This window comes from Macaca thibetana, chromosome X (genome assembly GCF_024542745.1).
Source record: "Macaca thibetana thibetana isolate TM-01 chromosome X, ASM2454274v1, whole genome shotgun sequence".
Lineage (NCBI taxonomy): Eukaryota > Metazoa > Chordata > Mammalia > Primates > Cercopithecidae > Macaca > Macaca thibetana.
The window spans coordinates 40,349,934-40,374,820 of record NC_065598.1 but is presented as its reverse complement, the minus strand read 5'-3'; the positions used below and the strand labels follow the sequence as shown (position 1 = coordinate 40,374,820).

At 45.1% G+C, this 24,887-nt stretch overlaps 1 protein-coding gene and 1 pseudogene across 1 annotated transcript; one reads left to right on the top strand and one right to left on the bottom strand.

Moving 5' to 3' along the window:
* Window positions 1–4,884: 4,884 nt before the first annotated feature.
* LOC126945968 (putative E3 ubiquitin-protein ligase makorin-4) lies at window positions 4,885–6,453 on the bottom strand. Its single transcript, XM_050775908.1, has one exon. The coding sequence runs from the start codon at window positions 6,451–6,453 to the stop codon at window positions 4,945–4,947; it is 1,509 nt and encodes a 502-aa protein (XP_050631865.1). The 3' UTR covers window positions 4,885–4,944.
* Window positions 6,454–6,625: 172 nt separating this feature from the next.
* LOC126945741 (TNFAIP3-interacting protein 2-like) lies at window positions 6,626–9,140 on the top strand (annotated as a pseudogene).
* Window positions 9,141–24,887: the final 15,747 nt, after the last annotated feature.

Below are 24,887 nucleotides of genomic sequence, written 5' to 3'. Positions count from 1 at the left end.
AATATAAAATACCTTTTCCTGGCTGGGTGTGGTGGCTCACGCCCGTAATCCCAGCACTTTGAGGGGCTGAGGCAGGTGGATCACTTGAGGTCAGGAGTTCGAGAACAGCCTGGCCAACATGGTGAAACCCCGTCTCTACTAAAAATAGAAAAATTAGCCGGGTGTGGTGGCGGGCACCTGTAATCCCAGCTACTTGGGAGGCTGAGGCAGGAGGATCACTTGAACCCAGGAGGCAGAGGTTGCAGCGAGCTGTGATCCGGCCACTGCACTCCAGCCTGGGCAACAGAGCGAGACTCCATCTCAAAAAAAAAAAAAAAAAAAAGAGAGAGAAATGGGCCTAATGGTAGGTGTTGGGGTAATGGGAGATGCATCCCTCATGAATAGAGTAATGCCCTCCCCATGTGGAGTGGGGAGTGAGTGAGCTCTCACTCTATTAGCTCCCTTGAGAGATAATTGTTAAAAAGAGCTTGGCACCTCCCTCCCGTCTCTTACCTTCTCTCTCACTGTGTGATTTCTGCCAGCTCCCCTTCCCCTTCCACCATGAGTGCCAGCAGCTTGAGGCTCTCACCAGATGCAGATGACAGCACTCTGCTTCTTGTACAGCCCTGCAGAACCATGAGTCGAATACACTATTTTTTGTTTGTTTGTTTTTTGTTTTTTTTTGAGACAGGGTGAAAGGCACTTTGCAGGTGTGATTACGTTAAGGATTTTGAAATGGGGAGATTTTTCTGAATCTAGTTGGGCCTGTTATAATCACAAGGTTTTTACAAGATCAGAGTCAGAAAAGGAGACATGATGACAAAAGCCGAGGTCAGAGTGATGTGATTGCTGGTTTTGCAGGCAGCCTCCAGAAGCTGGAAAAGGCAAGGGAATGGAGCCACCAGAAGGAACCAGTCCTGCCAACACCCTGATTTTAGTTCACTGACATCCATTTTGGACTTTCGACCTCCAGAACTGTAGCCTCAATGTCCTCATCTATAAAGTGATAAGATAAACTCATAAGGTAGGTACTATTTTATTAGAGGACATGCCAGATAAAGAGGGAGCCAGATAAAGGCTGTTATACAAAATGGGGAGAAAGTCAGATAGAGGCTGGGCAAGTTGTCAGATCGTGACGCAAGACTAACCCAAAGTGGAGAGAGAGACAGAAGGTCAAGACTAGGAAACATCCTAGACTACCATGAAGCCTAAGGAAGTTTCAGCAAGGACTAGGGGGAGCCTCGAGCCAAAGTCAGCTCACAAAGGAGTCCTGTGTATCTGAAGAAAGTGTCAGCCTTAGTATCCTTGCTGTCACTGGCTAGGAGTAACTCATGGGAGGTGTGGCTTTAGTGCAAACATGGCAACGGATTTCAGACTATAGCATTGGGGGCCCTTGTTCAATTATGCTCTCTGTCATTGCAAGTCTGTGAGGTGCATTTTTGTTTTTTCTTTTGAGACGGAGTCTCACTCTGTCGCCAGGCTGGAGTGCAGTGGTGCAATCTCGGCTCACTACAACCTCCTTTCCCCAGATTGAAGAGATTCTCCTGCCTCAGCCTTCCAAGTAGCTAGGACTACAGGCATGGACCACCATGCCCAGCTAATTTTTGTATTTTTAGTAGAGACGGGGTTTCACCATGTTGGCCAGGATGGTCTAGATCTCTTGACCTCATGATCTGCCTGCCTTGGCCTCCCAAAGTGCTGGGATTACAGGCGTGAGCCACTGTGCCCGGTCCTGTGAGGTGCATTCTTACAGCCACTGCGTAACCTCAAGCGGTCCCCAAGTCTAGTCAAAGTGAAGTTGTTCCATGTCCTAATTCATGGGTGCCACCAATGACTCTGACGGCACCTTTGAGAGCCCATAGCAGTCTTTTCATCCTCTGAACCCCTAGTGGCCTTGTGGGCTGTTCCCCTTGTTTGTTCCTTATTTGGTTTGTACTGTCCTGAATTAGAAGCCATTTCTTGCTTTTTTTCAGTCACTTAAAAACTTAGTAATCCAGTTAGGAATTAGAGGCACGCCAAATTGCTAATCACATGTGGGAGTATCAAATCACCTAAGGGTTATCACAAAACTTTTTTTTTATTTCTTCAGGTTTTCATTTTATGATGAAGCTGATATATTCCAACTGCAAAAGTATTAGTAACCATAATGGCTGGCCACAGTGACTCATGCCTGTAATCCCAGCACTTTCGGAGGCGGAGGGGGAATGGATCACTTGAGGTCAGGAGTTCGAGACCAGCCTGGCCAACATGGTGAAACCCCGTCTCTATTAAAACAACATAAATTAGCTGGGTGTGGTAGCGCACGCCTGTAGTCCCAGCTACTTGGGAGGCTGAGGCATGAGAACTGCTTGAACCTGGGAGGCAGAGGTTGCTGTGAGCCGATATCATGCCACTGCACTCCAGCCTGAGCAACAGAGTGAGACTCGTTCTCAAAACAAAAATATTAGTAGCCATAACTATTACTGACATGCAGACAGTAAAAAGTGAGTGAATTTTTTCCTATTTACTATACCTTTGTTTAGAATGCTTTTGTGTTATATAAACACATATACATACACATTTCCTTTTATGAAAATGAAATTATTGGGGGGAGGGGGGAGGGATTGCATTGGGAGTTATACCTGATGTAAATGACGAGTTGATGGGTGCTGACGAGTTGATGGGTGCAGCACACCAACATGGCACAAGTATACATATGTAACAAACCTGCACGTTATGCACATGTACCCTAGAACTTAAAGTATAATAAAAAAAAAAAAAAAGAAAATGAAATTATTCTATACACACTACCTGCCACTTGCTTATTTCCCTTATGTGTTATGGACATGTTAGTACTTATTGATGGAGCTAATTCTACACAAAATGCCATTGTATACTATTCTTTACCAGTCCCTTTTGGTAAGCATGTAAGTTATTTGCAATTTTTAATCACAAACAATCTAATAAACATTCTTGTCTATACATTATCATCAATTTATGAAAGAAAATCAGTAGCACAATTCTTAGAATTACCTTGTTGAGTCAAAGAGTATTCACATTTAAAATTTTGCTAGCTACTGCCAAAGTGCCTTCCAAACAGTTGTATCAATTTATACTCCCATGGAATGACAATTTTTTAAGCTCATGTCTTTCATAGGACAAAGATGCTTTTCTGAACCAGATATTAAACTTCAAGACATTAAAAAAAAATTTCCTGACTTGCATTTACTATGATTAACTTGTCATTATAATTATTATAAAAGCACGGAAAATTAAATATTGGTCTCCACTTAAAGTATGTGTATTGGTTGTTTATTGCTGCTGTAACAAATTGCCACAAACTGAATGCCTTAGAACGCAGTTTTATTATCTTGACAATTCTGGAGGTTAGAAGTCTGGCACAGGTCTTATTGGGTTAAAATCAAAGTGTCAGGCTGCAGTAACAAATTTCCACAAACTGAATGGCTTAGAACAACACAATTTTATTATGTTAACAATTCTGAAGGTCAGGATTCTGGCAGGGGTCTTATTGGGTTAAAATCAAAATGTCAGGCTGCTGTAACAAATTGCCACAAATTCAATGGCTTAGAACAACACAAATGTATCATCTTAACAATTCTGGGGGTTAGAAGTCCGGCACAGGTCTTACTGAGTTAAAATCAAAGTGTCAGGATGGGCGCAGTGGCTCACGCCTGTAATCCCAGCACTTCAGGAGGCTGAGGCAGGTGGATCACCTGAGGTCAGGAGTTCGAGACCAGCCTGGCCAACATGGTGAAACCCACAACAAAATGCCCCAAATGAGGACAAATGTTTTTCAGAAAATGCCTATATTGGAAAGACTAGATCGTAAAACATTAAATACAACTGTGTATCCAAGACCCAGTTTGGGTTAATATATGGGATAACCAGGTAGTTTTAACCTCTATGGCTAACTCCATTTCTCTTATTTATATAAACATAGCTAGTACTGCTATATTGACAACTACCAATATACTGCTTTGTCCTTTAAGATCTAACTGCCATACAAGACTTAAACCACTAAACCAAGGTCTTCTACCAAGGCCAATAATACTGCATCTATGCAGGTTTGAGAAGCTTAGAAGGCTACTGGCCAGCTTAGATCCCTTCACCCATCACTCCTATCATTGGATCCCAAAGCAGGGCCACTGCTTTTAGTTTTGAACCTGGGGTCCTCAAAGTTAGTGTGTGAAAAGTCCATAAACACAATCTGGTTGAAAACAGATGATGCAACACACCTAAACTAACTGTCCGACAGTTAAATTTGTGTTACAAAAAAACTAACTTTAAGGCCGGGCACAGTGGCTCATGCCTGTTACAAAAAACTAACTTTAAAGCCAGGTGCCGTGGCTCATGCCTGTTACAAAACACTAACTTTAAAGCCAGGCGCGGTGGCTCATGCCTGTTACAAAAAACTAACTTTAAGGCTGGGCACGGCGACTGACACCTGTAGTCCCAGCATTTTGGGAGGCAGCGGCAGGTGGATACCTGAGGTCAGGAGTTCAAGACCAGCCTGACCAATATGGTGAAACTCCGTCTCTACTACAAATGCAAAAAAAAATTAGCTGGGCATTGTAGCATGCACCTGTAGTCCCAGCAACTTAGGAGGCTGAGACAGGAGAATGGATTGAACCCGGAAGGCGGAGGTTGCAGTGAGCCAAGATTACGCCACTGCACTCCAGCCTCGGTGACAGAGTGGGACTCGTGTCTCAAAAAACAAACAAATAAACAAACAAACAAAAAAACTAACTTTAAGACTTATTTTTGTAACTTTTTTCAACAGGGAAAACAACACACTCGTTGGGGAAAGGTGAGGGGGTTGAGAAGACAGGCCCTGGGTAAATATTCTTACCACAGCACCTGGAGTTGATAGGCCTGCCTAGGAGAGAACACAGGCACTGCCACACCACCCCAGGGGACAGCTGCTGTCTGGGGTCAGCAGACCAGTTCACACACCACGCAAGGTTTCTATAGATCTAAGACACAAAATTCTTCATCACAAAACAAGTCCCACACATCTTCAGAGTCTGCCAGTTCGTCGTCCCCACCTGCAGTCGAAAGCATAAGCAACATCTCTCCCAGCTCAAAGGTGACAGCCTCTTCATCATCAAAGGGGTTGCTGTTCGCTCCTTCCTCAAAGAATTCCACGAAGTGGTTCCTTCCTTGGGCCTGGTGTCTGCTTGATGTTTCCTCTTGCTGTCTCTGTGGCTCCTCTCTACGGCCATCAGGGTACACATGCTTGTAAAAACAGTTCTCCCCAAATGGGCAGCTCCCACGTCCTTCATCAAAATACCTGCATGCCTTGTTGCTCATTGCTTTCTTGTATTTCTGAATGAGTTTCTGCTTCTCTTCTTTCTCCTCCACCCAGTACTCACTTGGAATGACAAAGTTAGATGTGATTCGGCATTGTGGGCAGGACTTGACGATCCTGCTCTCAAATTCCTTAGCACTCCTCCACTTGCGAATGCACTTGAGACAGAAGGTGTGGTTGCAGTTGGAGAGGATCCCGAAGCGGTGCTCGCTGGGGTTGGCTTTCTCATAGACCACCTCCATGCAGATCCCACACACCCTGTCCTTGCTGCGCTGCACAGCAAATGAGAACTCCATAGCCTTCTCATGGGCTTCAATGCACGATTGTATATGCTGTGATCTCTGGGCAGCATCCATCGGATGCAGGGCCTGCAGCCCACATATGTCACATAAATCTCCGTGGAGATACACACAGTTCTCCCCATATCGGCACTGTCCCACTGCAGCATAGGGGCACAGCTCCTTCGTTTCCACCGCGGTTTGCTCTTTTTCTGATTCTTCCTTGGTCACTGGGCCCTGCAGGGGTGCTTCAGTGCAGGAAGGCACAGTACGGCCACAGTAGGGTTGCCCAGGAACAAACTCAATGGCATTCGCCCAGTCCTCTGAACCTGCTCCTACAGTTGCAAAGTTTGAATTTCTTGACTCAGATTCGTTTGTATTCATTTCAACAAGTGGTCCAACTATCGAGGAGAGACTTGAGGAAGCAGCAAGGGATGATTCTGTAGTTAGCTCTGTAGCAGTTGCTTCTTCCTGTTTCAACGGCTTACTATGTTCACATCTGCAGCGGTCTCCATAAAGACAGTACCCTCGCTTAAAACAACTGCACACTACTCCACACGGACGGTCAGAGAGGTCATGCGAGTAGCGACAGTTATCTCCTTCCTTACAAATCCCATACACAAAATACCTACAGGTGACCTGTTTAGTCCAGCTGTTGCCGCTGCCGCCGTACGCGCCGCTGCCGCCGCACGCGCCGCTGTCGTCGCTCGCAGCACTGTCGCCGCTGCCGCCACTACCGTCGCTGCCGCCGACCCCTCCGCCCGCCCTCGGGGACGGGGCGGTGACTGTGGGGATCGGAGTCGGGGAGACCGCTGCCGCGGCCTCCGCCGCTGCCGCTCCTGCTCCTGATGTTGTGGCTGTTGTTCCGGGAGCTGCAGCCTCCGCCATTACTGCTTATCCAATGCTCCAAAGGTCCTGGAACGCCCAGGAAAGCCCCAGAAGGCCCCGGAACTTCCGGGATCACATAGGTCCAAAGGCTCCGGAACTTCCGGGATCACATAGGGCCAAAGGCCCCGGAACTTCCAGGATCACATAGTTCCGGTCTGGCTGTGAGGAGAAGATGGCGAGGACCAGGTGAGGGGAGGGGAAGGAGACTGAGGCACCTGCTCGGTCCCTGCCGGCTCCGCCTCTTTTTGTTTAAGAGAGTTTTTTTCTCCTTCTGTATGTATCCTTTGTTGGGAGACAGTTCTTCATAGGTCTTGTGTGCTTGCACATCTTGCAAGTAAGGCACTGTGCTGTCCTGTGTTCTGGACTATGTTTTCAAGGATATTTGTATAGAGTGCATCCTTGAAAGACAGAGGTAGTGTCTCCCTCCAAAGAAAAGGGCAAGCATGCTTACTGTCTAACATAGTAAAGATAATGTTTACATCTGAAGCAAAGGGCAGGCATACTTACTGTCCACTATAATAAAAATAGTCTCCCTCTGGAGTGAAGGGCAGGAATGATTACTGCCCATTATAAAAGGTTCAGATTCCCTAAGTCCAGGGTTTCTCTCCTATAATGCAATCCACTGCACATGCAGGTGTTACCTGGTCCTCTTTAGAGTTGTGAGAATGTGTTGAGCAGGCTTACAGATTTGACTGGTAAGGGGACAACAAGCACTGATTAGATTCAGACAGTTTATTACATAGACAGAAAAAGAACAGCATGGTGTCAGCTCCCTGCATTCCTTGTCCCACAGTAGGACACCAAAACAAAAGAGGCCAAATGAGAAGAAACATGAGTGTTGGGGCACCCTGTTGCTGAGGAGTCATTTCATTATTCTTTTTTTTTTTAATTTCTTTTTTTCTTTCTTTCTTTTTTTTTTTTTTCGAGACAGGGTCTTACTCTGTCGCCCAGGCTACAGTGCAGTGGGGCATGATCTTGGGTCACTGTAACCTCCACCTCCCAGGTTCAAGTGATTTTCCTGCCTCAGCTTCCTGAGTAGCTGAGATTACAGGCACACACCACCACACCAAGCTAATTTTTGTATTCTTAGTAGAGACAGGGTTTCACCGTGTTGGCCAGGCTGGTCTGGAACTCCTGACTTCAAGTGATCCACCCATCTCGGTCTCCCAAAGTGCTGGGATTATAGGCGTGAGCCACCTCGCCAGAGGAGCCATTTCTATACTGTAGCTTAGTAGTTTTATAGCCTGCAGCTTAGCCTCCCTAAGGGAGAAGGGACAAGCTGGAAATTCCCACACCTCATTGAAACCAAGAGGCGATGAGAAACTCCCTCAAGATAGAGAGCCGGCGGGGCCCGGGCACGGAAGTTGCTGGTGGCCGCACGGCCTCCCAGGCAAGCCCACAGTCACGTGCGGGGACCCGGGGTCGGGCGGCTGGGAGGGGGCCCAGCGCGCAGCTCGGAGCTCTGCGGCCTATACTACGAGGTCGGGTAGTGGCTGCGGCGCCTGCAGGACCAGCTGGCCGCCTGCGACTTCCTCATCGCGTGCCTCCGCGCCTGGCTGACCGCGCTGGAGGGGGACACTGCGCGGTCCCTGGTGGACGCGCTGCTGGAGCAGGTGGCCCGCTTCCGGGAGCAGCTGCAATAGCAGGAGGACGGCGCCGCGGAGGCCCAGATGCACCAGGAAATAGGAAGTTGAGAGGCTTACTGAGCGGCTAGGAGTGAAAGAGAAGGAGATGCAGCAGCTGCTGAGCCAGCCACAGCATGAGCGAGAGAAGGAAGTTGTCCTGATGCGGAGGAGCATGGAGGAGGGGAAACCGGCCCGGCGGGCCAGTGACGTTCTGTGCCTCTCTTTGGCCAACGAGACCCACCAACTGCGGAGGACGCTGACCTCCACTGCCCACATGTGTCAGCATCTGACCAAGTGTCTGGATGAACGACAGCATGCACAAAGGAACGTGGGGGAGAGAAGTCCTGAAAGTCAGAACATACAGGTGGGGACACCTCTGTCCAGAGTGTTATTGAGGAAGAAAATCGACTGTTAAAACAGAAGGTGACTCACGTTGAAGACCTCAATGCCAAGTGGCAGCGATACGATGTCAGCAGGGACGAATACGTGAGGGGGCTCCATGCACAGCTCAGGGGGCTGCAGACCCTCCAGGAGCCCGAGCTGATGAGGAAGATCTCCCAGCTCAACAGGTAGTTGGAAGAGAAAATAAACGACTGTGCAGAAGTGAAGTAGAAGCTGGCGGCCTCAAGGACGGCCCCAGATGCTGCACTGGAATGGATGCAGATACTGGAACAGCAGATTCTCGCTTACAAGGATGACTTCATGTCAGAAAGGGCAGATCGGGAACGGGCTCAAGGTAGGAATCAGGAACTGGAGGAAAAGGTCACCTCTTTGCTGCACCAGGCCTCCTGGAGACAGGATTCTCAAGAGCCAGATGCCTGCTGGATTCATGCTGGGAGCAAAACTGCCAAGTACTTGGCCACCGATGCAGTGGAGCTTATTGCGCCTGGTGGCTGGAGGCCTGGGACTGGGTCCCAGCAGTTGGAACCCCCTGCAGAGGGCGGGCATCCTGGCACAGCCCAGAGAGGCCAGGGGGACCTTCAGTGCCCTCACTGCCTGCAGTGCTTCTGTGACTAACAAGGTAAAGAGCTCCTCAGGCATGTGGCCGAGTGCTGCCAGTGACCAAGATTCCACCCATGCCCTTGCGTCCCCCTTGCCCGGCACAGCTGCCCTCAGGGACAGGGTGCATGCTCTCAGATGCCATGGATTAAGCTCCACTGAGATCCAAGGCCCCTAGAATAGGTGTGAGGCACTGTGATCGTTCACTTTGGTCCCCCTTTGGCTATGGAACAGGCTGGGTCACAGGGAACTCCCAGTGAGGCTAGAGGCTGGAGGTGGTGATGGGGTCAGGAACATCTGGCAGAGGGAGATCCCAGTTTTGTGTCTCCATCAGGCTGAAGCCAGAGCAATCTGGGGCCAGTGTGCCAGCCCCTCCCCCAGCCTGCATCTGGGTATGCCACGGTTTGCCAGAAAAGGGTGGCTGCCTATGGGAGCCACTTGTATGGTCCCCAGGGTTGAACCCCCATCCTGTTCTATAGAATAAGGTGTCTCCTCTCTGCCTTGAACCAAGAGGTTTGTCAAATGGAGCACTGTGGCTGCACATCACACTAGGGGGCCCATCCCTGTCATTGCAGAGCCACATGTCTGCATTTAAAAACTGCATCACAATAGCATTTGTCGTATATCCAGAAGTTAAAGCACACTTATTTTATCCACCTATTTTTATAATAAATGTTCTTGCTCCTGTGGGAAAAAAAAATAGAGAGGCAAATAAGGAATGGCGGTATGGCAGCTCCTCACAAGACTGCCTATCCTCTCATGCTTGGGGAGGATCACAGGGCCTTCTGCCATCGGCTTGCAGTTGAGCCTTGCCTACATGGCCTTTGAGGATGTATGCACGGTTTTCAGGGCACCAGCACAGAGGAGTTCCCCTGCGTAATCGGGGCTCAAGAAACTGGTGCCAAAATGTTGATATCTGGTGACTGGCCTTTCTACAGTAAAACACTGTCCATCTCTGTGTCTCATGTTTTCTACCAGATTCCATGAAACTGTGGTGGGCTGACTTGTTAGCTTGTTGAGTAGGACAAAATCTCAGACCTTTTATAGTTCTTGACAGCTTTAGTGAGGAGGGTGGGATACTGACAGAGACATGGCTTTCTAGAAGGAGAAGGATGAGGATATTGTGGGTACATTTAATGAAATTTGAGGGCCAGGCTTGGTGGCTTACACCTGTAATCCCAGCAATTTGTGAGGCCAAGGCAAGCAGATTGCTTGAGCTCAGGAGTTTGAGACTAGCCTGGGCAACATGGCAAAATCCTGTCTCTACTAAAAATACAGCAATTAGCTGGGCATGGTGGCATGTGCCTGTGGTCCCAGCTACTCAGGAGGCTGAGGTGGGAGAATTGCTTGAGCCTGGGAAGTCGAGGCTGCAGTGAGCCAACAGCATGCCACTGCACTCGTCTGGGCAACAGAGCAAGAAAATAAATTCGAGGAAAGTCACTGAAATATGTTGACCAAATTATCTGCTCAACTAGGCCATAAATAGTTCTTCACTTTATTGCCTGTTAATGATGGAGATTGAAGAGGTGGGTGCAGGCTGAGTACCAGGAAGCAGGTTCAAAGACCCCTGCTCAAATGGTGCCCTGGTTCTTGCTAACTCTCCTGCTGGTGTAGAACTTCCTGAACAATTTGAAGTTAGCTTCAGGTCTGCCCCACTGTAACAACTAGTACTAGGTATTGTCTGGTGCACATAAAAGATTCTGCCCTCTTTTGGACAACAATTGCAGAGATGTGTGGAAGGAGGGAAATTTGTGACCACTGTGGGCAGAAACCAGGCACATCATTAGGAGTTTGGCTGGTTCACTTGGGAGATGAGGAAGTGGGGCTAGTAATGCTTGTCAAGGAAGAATGGCAACGTAAACTGGGTCTTATGGCTCAGCCCCTCCTGCGGTCCATCGTGTCTGCCTTAGATCCACTAGGAGAGAACAGTAAAAGGTCTTAGAGGGGTTTTTTTGCAATAGATCCTGGCTGCAATAAGGGAGCTGTGAGCCTTTCAGGGAGATTTCCGAGACAGACAAACTCCCATGGGAAACCATAGATGAGGCATTGAGTAGTATTCAGGCTCTTACTGCCTTGAATTGGGGCTTACGATGCCGGCAAAGGTGATCCACTGGAGAATGAGAAACTGACCCGATCAAACCTAGGTAGATGCTGCTGCCCTGGAAAACTTGCCTTGTGTTGAAACTGGGTGAGAACATAAGCGATGTTATCTTGGTGATGGGGCAGCAGAATTTTAATTCTCAAAATTCTTAGAGAATTAAAGTGGAATTCTCAAAGAAGGTTGCTGCTGTGCAAGCCTGGGTCAAGTCAGCCAGGGGTCACAAACCCAGTAGCTTCAGCTAGAAAACACGCAGCTATGACTGAGTGAAGGGGTCTCCAAAGCTGAAATTGATAGTGTCAACCATCAGGATCTCTACCCAGTCAGTTTAAAGTGTGAGTAGGAAAAAACACTGAAAGTTTTTTTGGTTGCACCATAAGCTTCTGCCACACTCCTTAAATGCAAAGCTTTTTTGTTTAATAGCTCAGAGCCACTCTCTCCCTCCATGTCCCTGATCTCTCCCTCCTTCTCTACCCCAACCTCAGCTACTTTAAAAAGAAAGATTATTAGAGGTGGGGCCAAGATTTTCCTGACCCTAAAGAGAATTGAAAACCATGTCTACTCATCCAAGGGGAATTTGGGGAAAGTGAGGAATTTAAACTGCTATGGCTCTGTTGAACATAGGTGCCCAAGTCATTATCCTACCCAGACCTGGGGAAGGCAAAAGCCCTCAGATCCAGCTAATGGTGCTTAGGCAGGGTTCACAGTGAAGAAGGAAATCTAACTTGTGGGTAAGGTCCATTGGGCCAATTCAATGTACTGTGGTTGTTACTTCTGCATCTGAATGTACAGTAGGAAAGACGTATTATATTCCCATCCCATAAGTGCCAGGGTTGGGTGAGGGGAGATTTGCAGGATTCAGAAGAGTGGCATATAGAGAAATGTTTATGGGAGGTATAAGTTGCTTCTCAACCCACCTCTCTGTCTCCTCCTTGATGGTCCAACAGAAGCTAAAGAATCCCAAGAAGAGAAAGGGAAATCATAGCCTTGATTAAGGGCTTAAAGGCATCAGAAGTGAAAAATAAGGCATTATCTCAATACAATAACCCTGTATGACCAGTGAAGCAGGTGATGAAGGCTTAGAGTAGATTATTGCTGACTGATCTATTGTTGTTTTCATAGCCATGGCTGTTCCAGATATTGCAACTGCAACTGAATCCATTACACAGGCTGATTACACCTGGTTTGCTATCTTAGACTTTTACCAGCACCTTCTCACTGACACTTGAGGATCAATATCAGTTCACATTCACGTAGCAAGGCCTCCGGTGTATGTTTATAGGCATTCCCCTAGGGGTACTTAAGGTCTCCTGCCATTTGGCACCAGTGGGTGAGTCAGGATTTAGCATGAGTTCTTCTACCTTTTGATGTCCAAAGCTTTCACTATACAAATGGTGACTTGTTGGCTTACCAAGCAAAATTTCTTGGAACTATGTGGATGGATTTATAACACTCAATCCCTGTGGTGGTCATGGAAAAACCACTCTCTCTTTGGTTCCCTAAATCAAAAAGGAAGTCCAGTACCTTATTGGATTCTTAGGGTATTAGAAACAGTATGTGCCTCACTCAGTCATGCTACTTGATCTTTTTATCAGTGAACTTGCCAAATCAGCATCCTTTGAGTGGGACTTAAACCAATAAATTGTGTTTGAAGCTGTCCTGCAAGCTGTGGCATGCTCTCTACCTTTAGGGTGCTATAAACTTAATGATCATGACAGATTATTTTGCTAATTGAAGTCTCTGACAAAGGGAGGCAGCTTCCACCCAGAAATGCCCCTTGGGATTTAGGACTAGTCGTCTCCTTGATATAAGATTACTAGAAACAACGCTTTTGAAAAGCAGCTATTAGCTTGCTACAGCTCTTGTCAAAACTGAACACCTGACTCATGGAGGCCTTGAGACTCTCCAGCCTTATATCCTTATTTTGGGGTGGGTCGACTCAAACTCAGTGACTAACAGGTCGGAATGGGCCCAATAAGCTTTCCTTGTCAAAAGGAAATGTATTCAAGAAAGCAGCTGACCTGGTCCAAGCAGCATCTTGACTTAGATGAAAAAGTAACAGTTATCCCCATTCAATTATTCCCCTGATCACCCTCCTCAAAAATCAAGTGGTTGCCTGAAGCAAAACCACTGACTCAATGGGACCGTTGATTCACAGAAGTTTCTCTAATGCCTGGGCCTGTTTCACTGATGGTTCAGCTAAACTGAAACCCAATAGTGTCTACTGGAATGCTGCAGCTATTCGACCTCACCACCAGCTATGCAGAAGCAAAAATGAATGTGGCTCCACTTAACGGGTAGAAGTCAAGGCCATTCTCATAGCTCCAGCCAATACTTCCTTTGATGAACCTTGTTATGGTTTTACTGACTTCTTGGCTATTGCCGATGGCCTATTTGGTTTGCCAAATTCATGGAAAATGAATTCATGGAAAATGAAAGCCTGACAGTTTAAAGACATCTCTCTCTGGGGCTATGTACTGTGGAAACAAATCATGACTGGCTGATCAAACCATCTGGGTCACTCATGTATATGCCCATGGAAAGGCCTGTTCTCTGATGAGACCAAGCAAGCTGCTAATCAAACCTGCACTGCCCAGATTACCACCATTGCTGCCTGGATTAGACATGGCAAGACAGCCACCGTCATAAACTGGTCACAAAATGAAGGACTTTATGTTTCTGATGCAGAGGCTATCGTGGCATACCAGACTTGGGACTCCTCTCTCATAGCGAAGGAGCCCACATTGCACAGGGCACTGCTCCTGCAAGATTGACCGCACCACATTGGACCTTTGATCCCCTCTTGGGCCTATCAGCAAGGCCCCACTGCTGTTGACACTTTTTCAGGTTACTGTGTTGCTGTTCCAGTCTGATCAGCAGAGTCCAAACAAATCACTGTGACCCTTGAAACTAATCTATATCATGTGATCAGCTTCCCAGACAATTTGCAGGCTGACAATAATGCCCTTTATTGCAAAAGCCACACACAATGGGCTGATTGTCAAGGTGTTCAATGGACCTTCCATGCTCCCTACCATCCAAAGGCATCTGGTATTGTGGAGTCTAACCAACCTCCTCAAAAATCAACTTTAAAAAATTTCTGACCGGGCATGGTGACTCACACCTGTAATCCCAGCACTTTGGGAGGCTGAGGCAGGTGGATCATGAGGTCAGGAGATCGAGACCATCCTGGCCAACATGGTGAAACCCTGTCTCTACTGAAAATACAAAAAAAAATTAGCTGGGTATAGTGGTACATGCCTATAATCTCAGCTACTCGGGAGGCTGAGGCAAGAGAATCGCTTGAACCTGGGAGGCAGAGCTTGCAGTGAGCCGAGATCACGCCACTGCACTCCAGCCTGGCAAGAGAGCGAGACTCCATCTCAAAAAAAAAAATAAAAAAATAAAAAAATTTAAAAATTTCTGACTCTATTTCCCTCATCTCCTCCTGGTCTACTTGCCTTAGTAAGGCAATTTGTCAGTGAATGCAGTTGTCCCCAGGAAAGAAAACTGTCCCTTCTCAGCTATTGCCTAAGTAATGATCAGGACAAAGGGGTGGGGTTTATAGAGATCTATTTGAAAATTCAGTACTTTTGTAATCATTTCTAGGCATTCTGCTTCTTTCTTTCCCTTAATGGAAACCCAAGCCAGCCTGGTTGGTTTACTCTCTGTATGGCAGCTCAGCTCAAAATGGACCTAGAGTATTGAAACTTAATTCTAGTTCAGCCATCTGGATTCTCTTGCTGGACTGCCATCATCTAGATCATAAGGATAATGACCACTTGGTTGAGTACACTGCTCACTGGCCCCCCCATCCTACAATGATCCACATGGGAGGGCCAAAGTGGGGGAACATAATGGGTCTCTATAAGTTTTATTAAAATATCCTTGTCCCTCTTGCATCTGACCTTTGTGGACAAAAGGTCTGGATATGCGTAATGGATGATTGGGAAAAGGTGAAGTTATAACTGCTGGAATAGGCCACACCAATTTTATGGAGGTGGAGGGAGAACAATGCCAGCACCTGGGGAGGAAACACTCCAGATGCCAAGGCGAACAGGAGAGGGAGGAACATTAATGATCTTTCATCTTCTGGAACCACCCCTGGAGCCTTCCTTTTGAAGGAAAAATTCCCTGGTGTGGCTCTCCATAACTGTTTTGCTTGCACACTTTAAACTGACTTCTAGGTCTGCTGTCCTCTGCTAGTCAGCTCTAACTACAATTTGGTCACCGTTGTCCTTTGTCCTACTGAGAAGTCTATCAGAAACAGTGGAGGAGCTGACAAACTTTCACACAAACCAGCTGTCAGCATCTTCAGATGTCTTCCCCAATCCCATTCTTATAGCCATCTCTCGGTCATTCCATGAGGTGACACATGCCCCCAAGCTGGTGGTGTGGACAAATAGAACAGGCTGGACTGACTGCCCTTCAGTCAACCTCTCCAAAAATGAGGACCAGACTCAATTATTCAGACAGAACCCAGAACTCTAAGGTTTATCACCTGCCCAGAAGGCCACATTGGAGACACTGTTCATCTGTGTTCCCCAACTGATGTAGGTTCTAATTGCAAGAGGAAAGGCAGAAATTGTCTAGCTTATATTGACAAGTATCCTCATCATGTCCCTTGCTGGTGAGTAGAATGATAGTTCATCCTTTCACTGAGGGACCTTTTATCTCTCATCCCTGCCTTGCTTCTTGTTTGCTTTACCCCAGGGCAGTCAAAATATGAATGCAAGCTTGCCAACTTGGTTTCAACTTTCGCTTTGTCCTGTCTCCCCTCACATTTAATTGTTTCACCTCAGCTATTCATTTTAAGGGATATTTGTTATATTTACCCAGAATTCCTATGTATTTGTAGTTGAAGGTTTTTGAAAATAACTGGCTTGTGGCCGGGTGCGGAGGCTCACGCCTGTAATCCCAGCACTTTGGGAGGCTGAGGCGGGCAGATCACATGAGGTCAGGATTTTGAGTCCAGCCTGGCCAACACGGCAAAACCCTGTCTCTACTAAAAATACAAAAATTAGCCGGGCGTGTCGGCATGTGCCTGTAATCCCAGCTACTTGGGAGGCTGAGGCAGAAGAATCGCTTGAACCTGGGAGGCAGAGGTTGCAGTGAGCTGAGATCCCACCACTACACTCCAGCCTGGGCGACAGAGCAAGACTCTGTCTCAGAACAAAACAAAACAACTAAACCCAAAAATACTGAAAAATAAAAATAAAAATAACTGGCATGAAACAGAATGCCATCTCTGGTTTACTCCTTTCTTCTTTTCTGCATAGCTCTCTCTAACTCTGAGTTTTTGCCAATTCACAGTTTATGCTGCTTTGTAATCTGAGTTTGTTCTGACCCTTAATGGTCCCAGCAGTAATTCATGGCCTTTCTCTAAACATGTGTTCATCTTCAGCTTCCTTTGCCATCTGTTTCATGTTTTCTAGTTCAGATACCCAAGAGAGGTAATATGATAAAGCCAGTTTGGCTTTTGGGCCAGGCTACATCATAGGTTCTGGGACTACCTATGGATTGACTGTCACTCATTGGTCAGGTGCCCACCCTGGCCAAGTCTGCTATCATCACGATTGGTGGTAGGGAAGGGGGCACACTAGGCCATATGGAACAAAATAGGAAACTGTCTCAATAGGAGGTGAAGGTGGAGTAGGTTCCCTTAGAAGGGATTATGGGCAGAGAAGTCAATGGATATTTCTAGAGGTTGCTCTCGGCAGAGCAAGTGATCGATATATCAACCTCTTTGGAATCTGCATCTTCTCTTTCTGGAGAGGGAGAGAGCAAGGTACAATAGGTTGGTGAGTGACTAGAAGGTGAAGAAGTGGAGATGATCAAGCATAAACTATTCTAGGAGTCTAAACTTTTTTCGTTTATGACCCCTTAAAAGAAAGAATTTTTAAACAAACTGTTTACTTTTTCACACATTTGGAAGTTATCTCATATTTTTCATTATAAGTTTAAACAGTTGCTAATTATGTATATTAGTTATGGTGAAAGGCTACATGTTATAACAAAGAGGTCCCCAACATTTAGTAGTTTAAAGAATAAAGAAGTTAATACAGTCCCAGGAAGGGCCCAAGGATTCTGTTTGAAATGCTTGTTCCCCAGTGCTGTAAAGAAATAGCACTTGAACATAAATTTAATTTTCTCAGCAAGGCCATTTTTCCTTCTTGCAGAGAGGGTACACTCGCCAGAAGTTTTGCCACGAGAGTACACCAAACATTTATAACCTGATGCGTCCACCCTACTGCTGTGTCCAGTTTCCATTGTCTGGAATGGGACCTCACATTCTGTATTCATCTTGATTGGCTAGCAACTTAGAACTTTTTAAAAGTGGCAAAGGCAGAGGAGAACAAAGGAAGGAGGAAGTAACTTGTGGAATGCTGAGAAAAGTAAAAACACCTTCAAATAAGGAAGAGGAACAGACTATGACCCAATGCTTGCTTGGACCGGTATAAGCATGCCAGGGCTAATACTTAGGTTAAATTGTGGGAGCTAAGAACATAAAGTATATTGATTTCTTTACCACGGCTAGCAGATATTTAAGAATGTTAGCACAGGTCTTTGAATAAATTTTGCTTCTAAGAGAAGTTACTATTTATTCCTAATTAGATGGGGAGGAAAGTCTTTGAAGAGGAACCTCTGCTTTACTTTATACAGAGCCCAACAGGTTCTCTTTGTCCACTGCCTAGACAGGGCCAATTTATCAAGACATGTGAATTGCAGGAAAGTTTAATTCATACAGAGCCAGCTGTACGGGAGATTGAAGTTTTGTTAGTACTCAAATCACTGGGGATTGGGCTTTTTGTTGTTGTTTTTGAGACAGGGACAGGGTCTTACTCTGTCGCCCAGGCTGGAGTACAGTGGTGCGATCTCGGCTCACAGCAACCTCTACCTCCCAGGCTCAAGCTATCCTCCTGCCTCAGCCTCCTGAATAGCTGGGACTACAGGTGTGCACCACTACGCCCGGCTAGTGTTTGTATTTTTTGCAGAGACAGGGTTTCACCATGTTGCCCATGCTGGTCTCAAACTCCTGGGCTCAAGTGATCTGCCTGCCTCAGCCTCCCAAAGTGCTGGGATTACAGACATGAGCCACTGCGCCTGGCTGGGGATCAGGGTTTTTAAGGACAATTTGGTAGGTAGGGGCCAGAGAGTTGGGAGTGCTGATTGGTTGGGTTGGAGATGAAATCTTAGGGAATCAAAGCTGTCCCCTTGCACTGAGTCAGTTCCCGGGTGGGGGCCACAAGATCAGATGATTATCTGTCTGGGTGGTGCCAGCTGATCCATCAAGTGCAGGGTCTGCAAAATATCTCAAACACTGATCCTAGGCTTTACAATAGTGATGTTATCCCCAGGAGCAATTTAGGGAGGGTCAGAATCTTGTAGCCTGCAGCTGCATGACTTCAAAACCATAATTTCTAATCTTCCACTGCGCTGTACATTCCTTAGCAGTTCCTGGGCCAAATGCGTTGTTGATGTTGTGAGTTGTCTCCACTGCTTTATGACCCATTTGAATAAAATTGCTCAAATTTGCTTTTTGTCTAACATCATTTTCTTTTTTTTTTCCTTTTTTTTTGAGACGGAGTCGTGCTCTGTTGCCCAGGCTGGAGTGCAGTGGCACAATCTCAGCTCACTGCAACCTCCGCCTCCTGGGTTCATGCCATTCTCCTGCCTCAGCCTCCCAGGTAGCTGGGACTATAGGCGCTCGCCACTACGCCCGGCTAATTTTTTGTATTCTTTAGTAGAGACGAGGTTTCACCGTGTTAGCCAGGATGGTCTCGATCTCCTGACCTCGTGATCCACCCGCCTCGGCCTCCCAAAGAGCTGGGGTTATAGGCGTGAGCCACCACGCCCGGCCTCTAACATCATTTTCATAGTCTAAAATAAATATAAAATAAACAGTAAGCAGTAAGTCATTACCAAAAAGCGCAAAAAAAAGTACATTAAAATGACCTGTAACATAACCACATTTATTTAAGAATGTATTCCATTATCAAATGGCAAATTTCAACAATGCAAAAACCGCGATTACATTTGCACCAACCTAATGAATTTTGTTTTCTTTTTTTTTCCTGATAAATATTTTGCTTACTTATTGAAATGAACTTTGAATAAGAGGCTTATCTCTTGGGTCCAGAAACAATTAGATTTTCCAATCCCATCAGGCTTTTAATATAAAGATTCTCTGTATTCTCTTTCACTTCTGTTTGCAAACTGACCAATTCTTGCCTGAGCTTATCTCTTTCTTGTAATACCTTGCTAAACCACTACCAGTTAGCATTCAGGATCTTACCGGAGAGCTACTGGTAGGCATGTGGTCTGGCTTTTAAGTTATTAAATAATATAGGTAACAGTTTTACCAGTTGTCTTGAGGCTCCCAGCTTTCTGGCTCACACTATTTCTTCATCACTCACTGCCTGAGAATTAAACAAGTGCTGTAAAATTTAGGTTTTTGTTATAGTAGTCTCCACTTTCATGGTACCAACTGTTGTAGTAGTTAAGGCAGGCCTAGCTGCTGTAACAAAAAGGCTCCATCAAATTTAGAGGCTTAAAAAACAAAGAAGTCTATTTCTCTCATGTCACATTGTAACCTGAGGCTTCTAGGTTTCCACATAGTCAGACAGTGATCCAGGCTTCTGACAGATCTGCCATATTTAATATGAGAATTCCAAGGTCACTGTAGTCATTTTCATTCCAGCCAGTGGAACAGGAGAAGGAGGAATCATCCAGGGCCAGGAACTGTCTCTTAAGCAATAGACTTGTACTCATTATTTCTGCTCAAATTCTACTAATGAGAGCTCAGACCTATGGTCACATTGTTGACTTAAATAAATAAACTGAAGCAAAATTAATACAAGTAGAGAGTCTATTTGGGCCAAGGTTGAGGACTGCAGCCCAGGAAACACTGGGAAGTACTCTGGGCTTTGTTACAAGTAGGATTTTAAAAGCAAAAGGAAGCAAAGAGTGGGTTGATATAAAGTTGTTTGATAGGAATCTCATTGGTTTACAGAGATAACATTGATTAGTAATTAGCTATATATTGTTGAACTACAAGATATGAGTTATGGTGTCCAGAATATGACATTGTTAGGTTAATTTATGGCTATTTGACATCTGTCATTCTAGAACCCACATAACAAGTGACTTCAACAGGTGAGATTACTTATCTCAAACAGAAAGTGAGATGTGACTACTGTTATATTTCATTGCCTCTCTGGGCTTGATAATTTAAAGGGGCTCATATTCCTCAGATAAAGTTTCTTTTCTTTTTCAACATCTAGTTTCAAGGTGAGGCAGAAGAATAGGGTCTGGGGGCAGGGAACCTAAGGAATTCCTAGAACTAAATTAAATGGAAAAACTCCAACTCTCTAAGGCTACGTCAGCTACGACAGGAAATATCCTATTTATTTACATAGGGCACACACGGAGTAAATGACTTTGTAACTTACTTCATCCTCTTCATTGACATAGGGCGTATACCAAGCAACCAATGGAAACCTCTAGAGGGTATTTAAACCCCAGAAAATTCTGTAACTGGGTCCTTGAGCTGCTTGCTTGGATCCAGTCCCATCCTGTGAAGTGTGCTTTCATTTCCAATAAATCTCTGCTTTTTGTTGCTTCATTCTTTCCTTGCTTTGTTTGTGTGTATTGTCCAATTCTTTGTTAAAAACGCCAAGAACCTGAACACCCTCCACTGGTACATATTTTAGTGAGGCAGCCAGGAGATAAGCTCAAAGTTTGGGATTTATTTTTCTCCTCTTTCTGCTCTATACAGGGAAATCTCTCTCTCTCTCTCTCTCTCTCTCTCTCTCTCTCTCTCTCTCTCTCTCTCTCTCTCTTCCTTTCCAACTCAGGACCGTTGGTGGGCAGCGCCTAAACATGGAGGCAACTGCAGGTTTCTGGCTGCGGCCACTCTCCAGTGTTATCTGAAGGCCAAGACGTGAAAGAGGATAGTTGCCCAGCCCAGAAAGGGGAAGGACTCTTTTCTATTTTTTCCAGTTTTGGTCCTTGATCCCTACTTGTGGAGCTGCTCCCCCGGGGGAGCTTGCACGCATTTCAGATGGCTTAAACCTTCTTTTTTTATGCTAAATTCTTCCCTTCCCCCTACTCAATTGGCTAAGGACAAAGGAAACTTACCCAGCCTCCAGTTCCTATCATTACAGTTCATGGCTATCACTCTAGTGGAATGGGAAACATGGGAAAGTGTGGCCTTATCAAATTATAAGGATACTAAAAGTCAGGATTACACCCAGGAAACAAAGGAAAGCTCATAGTAGGCTGTTGCCTCTGGAGGGAACGCATGCAAAGTGGCACCAGTGCCCACCCCACCTAAGGTTAGAGATGTCTGACACTCGAAAATTGGACCCCAAAGGGGGACACCCTGAAGGATCCTCCAGACCTCAACCTCCCCAAAGGGGATGCCCTCGGCAGAGATTCTGAGGCCTAGTACTAAGCCCTCCTTAGAATTTTCTCTCACAGTTACAATATTGTTTGGCTCCTATATTGTTTAGAATCTGGAATTTGCTGTTGAATGGGAAAGTGGGATGGAGTTGCATGTATCCAGGCTTTTGTGCTGCTGTTCTAAGCGGGGTCCTGGTTTATGTGTGATGCTCTCCTTTGGTACTATTTGCCCCCAGTGTTCTTTGCAATCTGGGGAGGTTTGACCTTTAAAAATCAAACTGCCATGGAAACTGCTTTACCCAAAATTTTGGTTCAAAGCCTTTATTGGATTATCTATTAGGGCAAACAAAGTAAAACTGTTAAGCCTGTATTGCTATCTCATGGCTAGAGTTCCAAGGTAAAAGCTATTGGATCTTCATTTGTGTGTGTGTGTATACATGTCTAAATATGTTTAGTTGTATGTACATTTATTGTTATATACTGTATCTGCCAAATTAGCTTATAAGTAAGAGTACTCATAAATTAAGTAAATAAGTCTAAGCAATTTTCAAGTTCATGTGACTTAAGTATAACTTTACTAAACAAGCTGGTTTTAAAATTATTGGTAAAATAAAAATAGAAATACCTTCAGAATTGTCAGCATACATTTTTGTCTGGATTTTATGTTTGTCTTTGCTAGATATTTTGAGATGTCAATGTTGGGCATAGAAGGTTATAAAGCTGCTAACCCAGCCAAAACGAAATTATCTTGGTTTGCGTGCCTTTTTTTTTTTTTTTTTTTACAAATGAGAGTAATTTAATGTTAGCTAAATCTTCTGAGTTACTGGCAAAAATACCTATGTATTTAACTTTGAGACTCTTACTTAGGATTAGGTGAGCACCTGATGTTCAATGGCTATTAAAAACAATGATAGTGGCTAATATTTCAGTTTACAGAAGTAATCTAGATAAACTGTTAAATATGAAAGAACTGAGTATGGTAAATGAGATTAATGTTTAGGTAAACTTCTTGTGTAAGTTATAAACTTGAAACTATTTTTTATGCTCATTGAATATCTAGGTAATTTCCAATTTAAAAAAGCATTGTGATATGGGGAAATATGTTTCTAAAATTATGGAAAAAGTTTAGATAATAAAATATTCTTTAAAACCTGACAGAGAATTAGAGACATTTGGCTAATTAACATTTTCATAGTTAAACCTCTTAGTCTTGATTAAAGTAAAACAAGAAATATTGTAAAGAAATGCATCGTCAGTTTGGCAATTCTTTTTTTTTTTTTTTTTTTTTTGAGACGGAGTCTTGCTCTGTCGCCCAGGCTGGAGTGCAGAGGCGAGATCTCGGCTCACTACAAGCTCCGCCTCCTGGGTTCACACCATTCTCCTGCCTCAGCCTCCTGAGTAGCTGGGACTACAGGCGCCCACCACCACGCCCGGCTAATTTTTTGTATTTTTAGTAGAGATGGGGTTTCACCATGTTAGCCAGGATGGTCTCGATCTCCTGACCTCATGATCCGCCTGCCTCGGCCTCCCAAAGTGCTGGGATTACAGGCGTGAGCCACCGTGCCCAGCCGGCAATTCTTTTTTTAATATAGTTAAGCATGAAGCCGGCTCCACTAAGTGTGGAGCCAAATTTCACATACATGCTTGCATTGCTTCACACTATGTTTACTGTTTTGCATGTATAGTGCTGGCACTGTAGTATTTACTGGTTATGTGCCTGGAGTGAATTTCTTGATTGCACAGGATGTATGGTGATAATGCTGGACTTAAGGATTAAGTATACTTTTGTAAATAGAATTTGTGTCATATTTCTCTCTCCTTGACTAATTTCTCCAAAATTTGTAAACTATTTGTGAATATTCTTAATTCATGTCAGTATGTCATAATATGAAGTATTTTAAACCTTTAACATATTTAATAGTCTTCCCAAAATCAAATTTCAGCTTCAAGATTGTATTTTCTGACCTCTAACTTTGAGATGCTACAGAGGGCTCCTGAAGCATTCAAAAGAGAGGTAAACAGGATTATTTGACATGTTAAGTTACATGGGAAGCATTGTCAAAATAAAAAATAATGTTTAATCTTCTTCAGGTTATATTTTAGCAAATGATTCAAGAGAACATAAGCATAGATTCATGGAGAACCAGGACAGCCGCTGAAACTTTTGTTATTAAAGGTTCCAAATTAAATACATATTGGTGTGGTGACGTATAAATTGCCAAAATAGTTTTTTTTGGGGGCAGAGTGTGAGAAGTCTCACTCTGTTGCCAGGCTGCAGTGCAATGGCATGATCCCGGCTCACTGCGACCTCCGCCTCCCAGGTTCAAGTGATTCTCCTGCCTCAGCCTCCCGAGTAGCTGGGATTACAGGCATGTGCCACTGTGCCCAGCTAATTTTTTGTATTTTTAGTAGAGACAGGGTTTCACCATGTTGGCCAGGCTGGTCTCGAACTCCTGACCTCAAGTGATCCACTCACCTTGGCCTCCCAAAGTGCTGGGACTACAGGCGTGAGCCACCATACGCAGCCTAAAATAGTTTATAACCAAAGTTTGGTTTGTCAAATCCATATTCCTGGGAAGACAATCAAAGCTTCAGGTACATTTGGCTATCTGATGGGTGGGCCATTTAAACATTTACAAAGAGATTTCATTCAATTGTCACTTTCTGTTTGTTTTTTTTTTCTCTTTTTTTGAGATGGAGTCTCGTTCTTTCACCAGGCTGGAGTGCAGTGGCGCAATCTTGGCTCACTGCAACCTCTGCCTCCTGGGTTCAAGTGATTCTCCTGCCTCAGCCTCCTGAGTAGCTGGGACTACAGGCATGTGCCACCATGCCCAGCTAATTTTTGTATTTTTAGTAGAGACGGGGTTTCACCGTGTTGGCCAGGATGGTCTCAATCTCTTGCCCTCATAATCCACCCACCTTGGCCTCCCAAAGTGCTGGAATTATAGGCGTGAGCCACTGTGCCCAGCCAATTGTCATTTTCAATGCATGTTTTCTGGCTGTATAAAAGCTTTCCCCTGCAAGAGGGCTGATGTTTTAACAGTAGATTATTACGCTACATTGTATTTTCACCAGGTTAACAAAGGTTTTTATGGTTCGTGGAGGACAATCAACCCCTTCACAATCTCCAACCCAAAGAGTGGCTCTTCTGAGAACATCCGCCATAAAGGCTATAGTTACACAACAGACTTTAAATTCTTTTGTGAAAGTTATGATAGAATTGGCTGAACAGAGAAGTATCTGTGCAGCTGCTGGCACTTGTGGACTATGGAGAAATACATCAAATGAAAATCACAGAGATTCAGCGG

What these genes read in the sequence shown, in the direction of transcription:
- LOC126945968 (XM_050775908.1), bottom strand. Translation starts at nt 6,453, where the DNA reads ATGGCGGAGGCTGCAGCTCCCGGAACAACAGCCACAACATCAGGAGCA.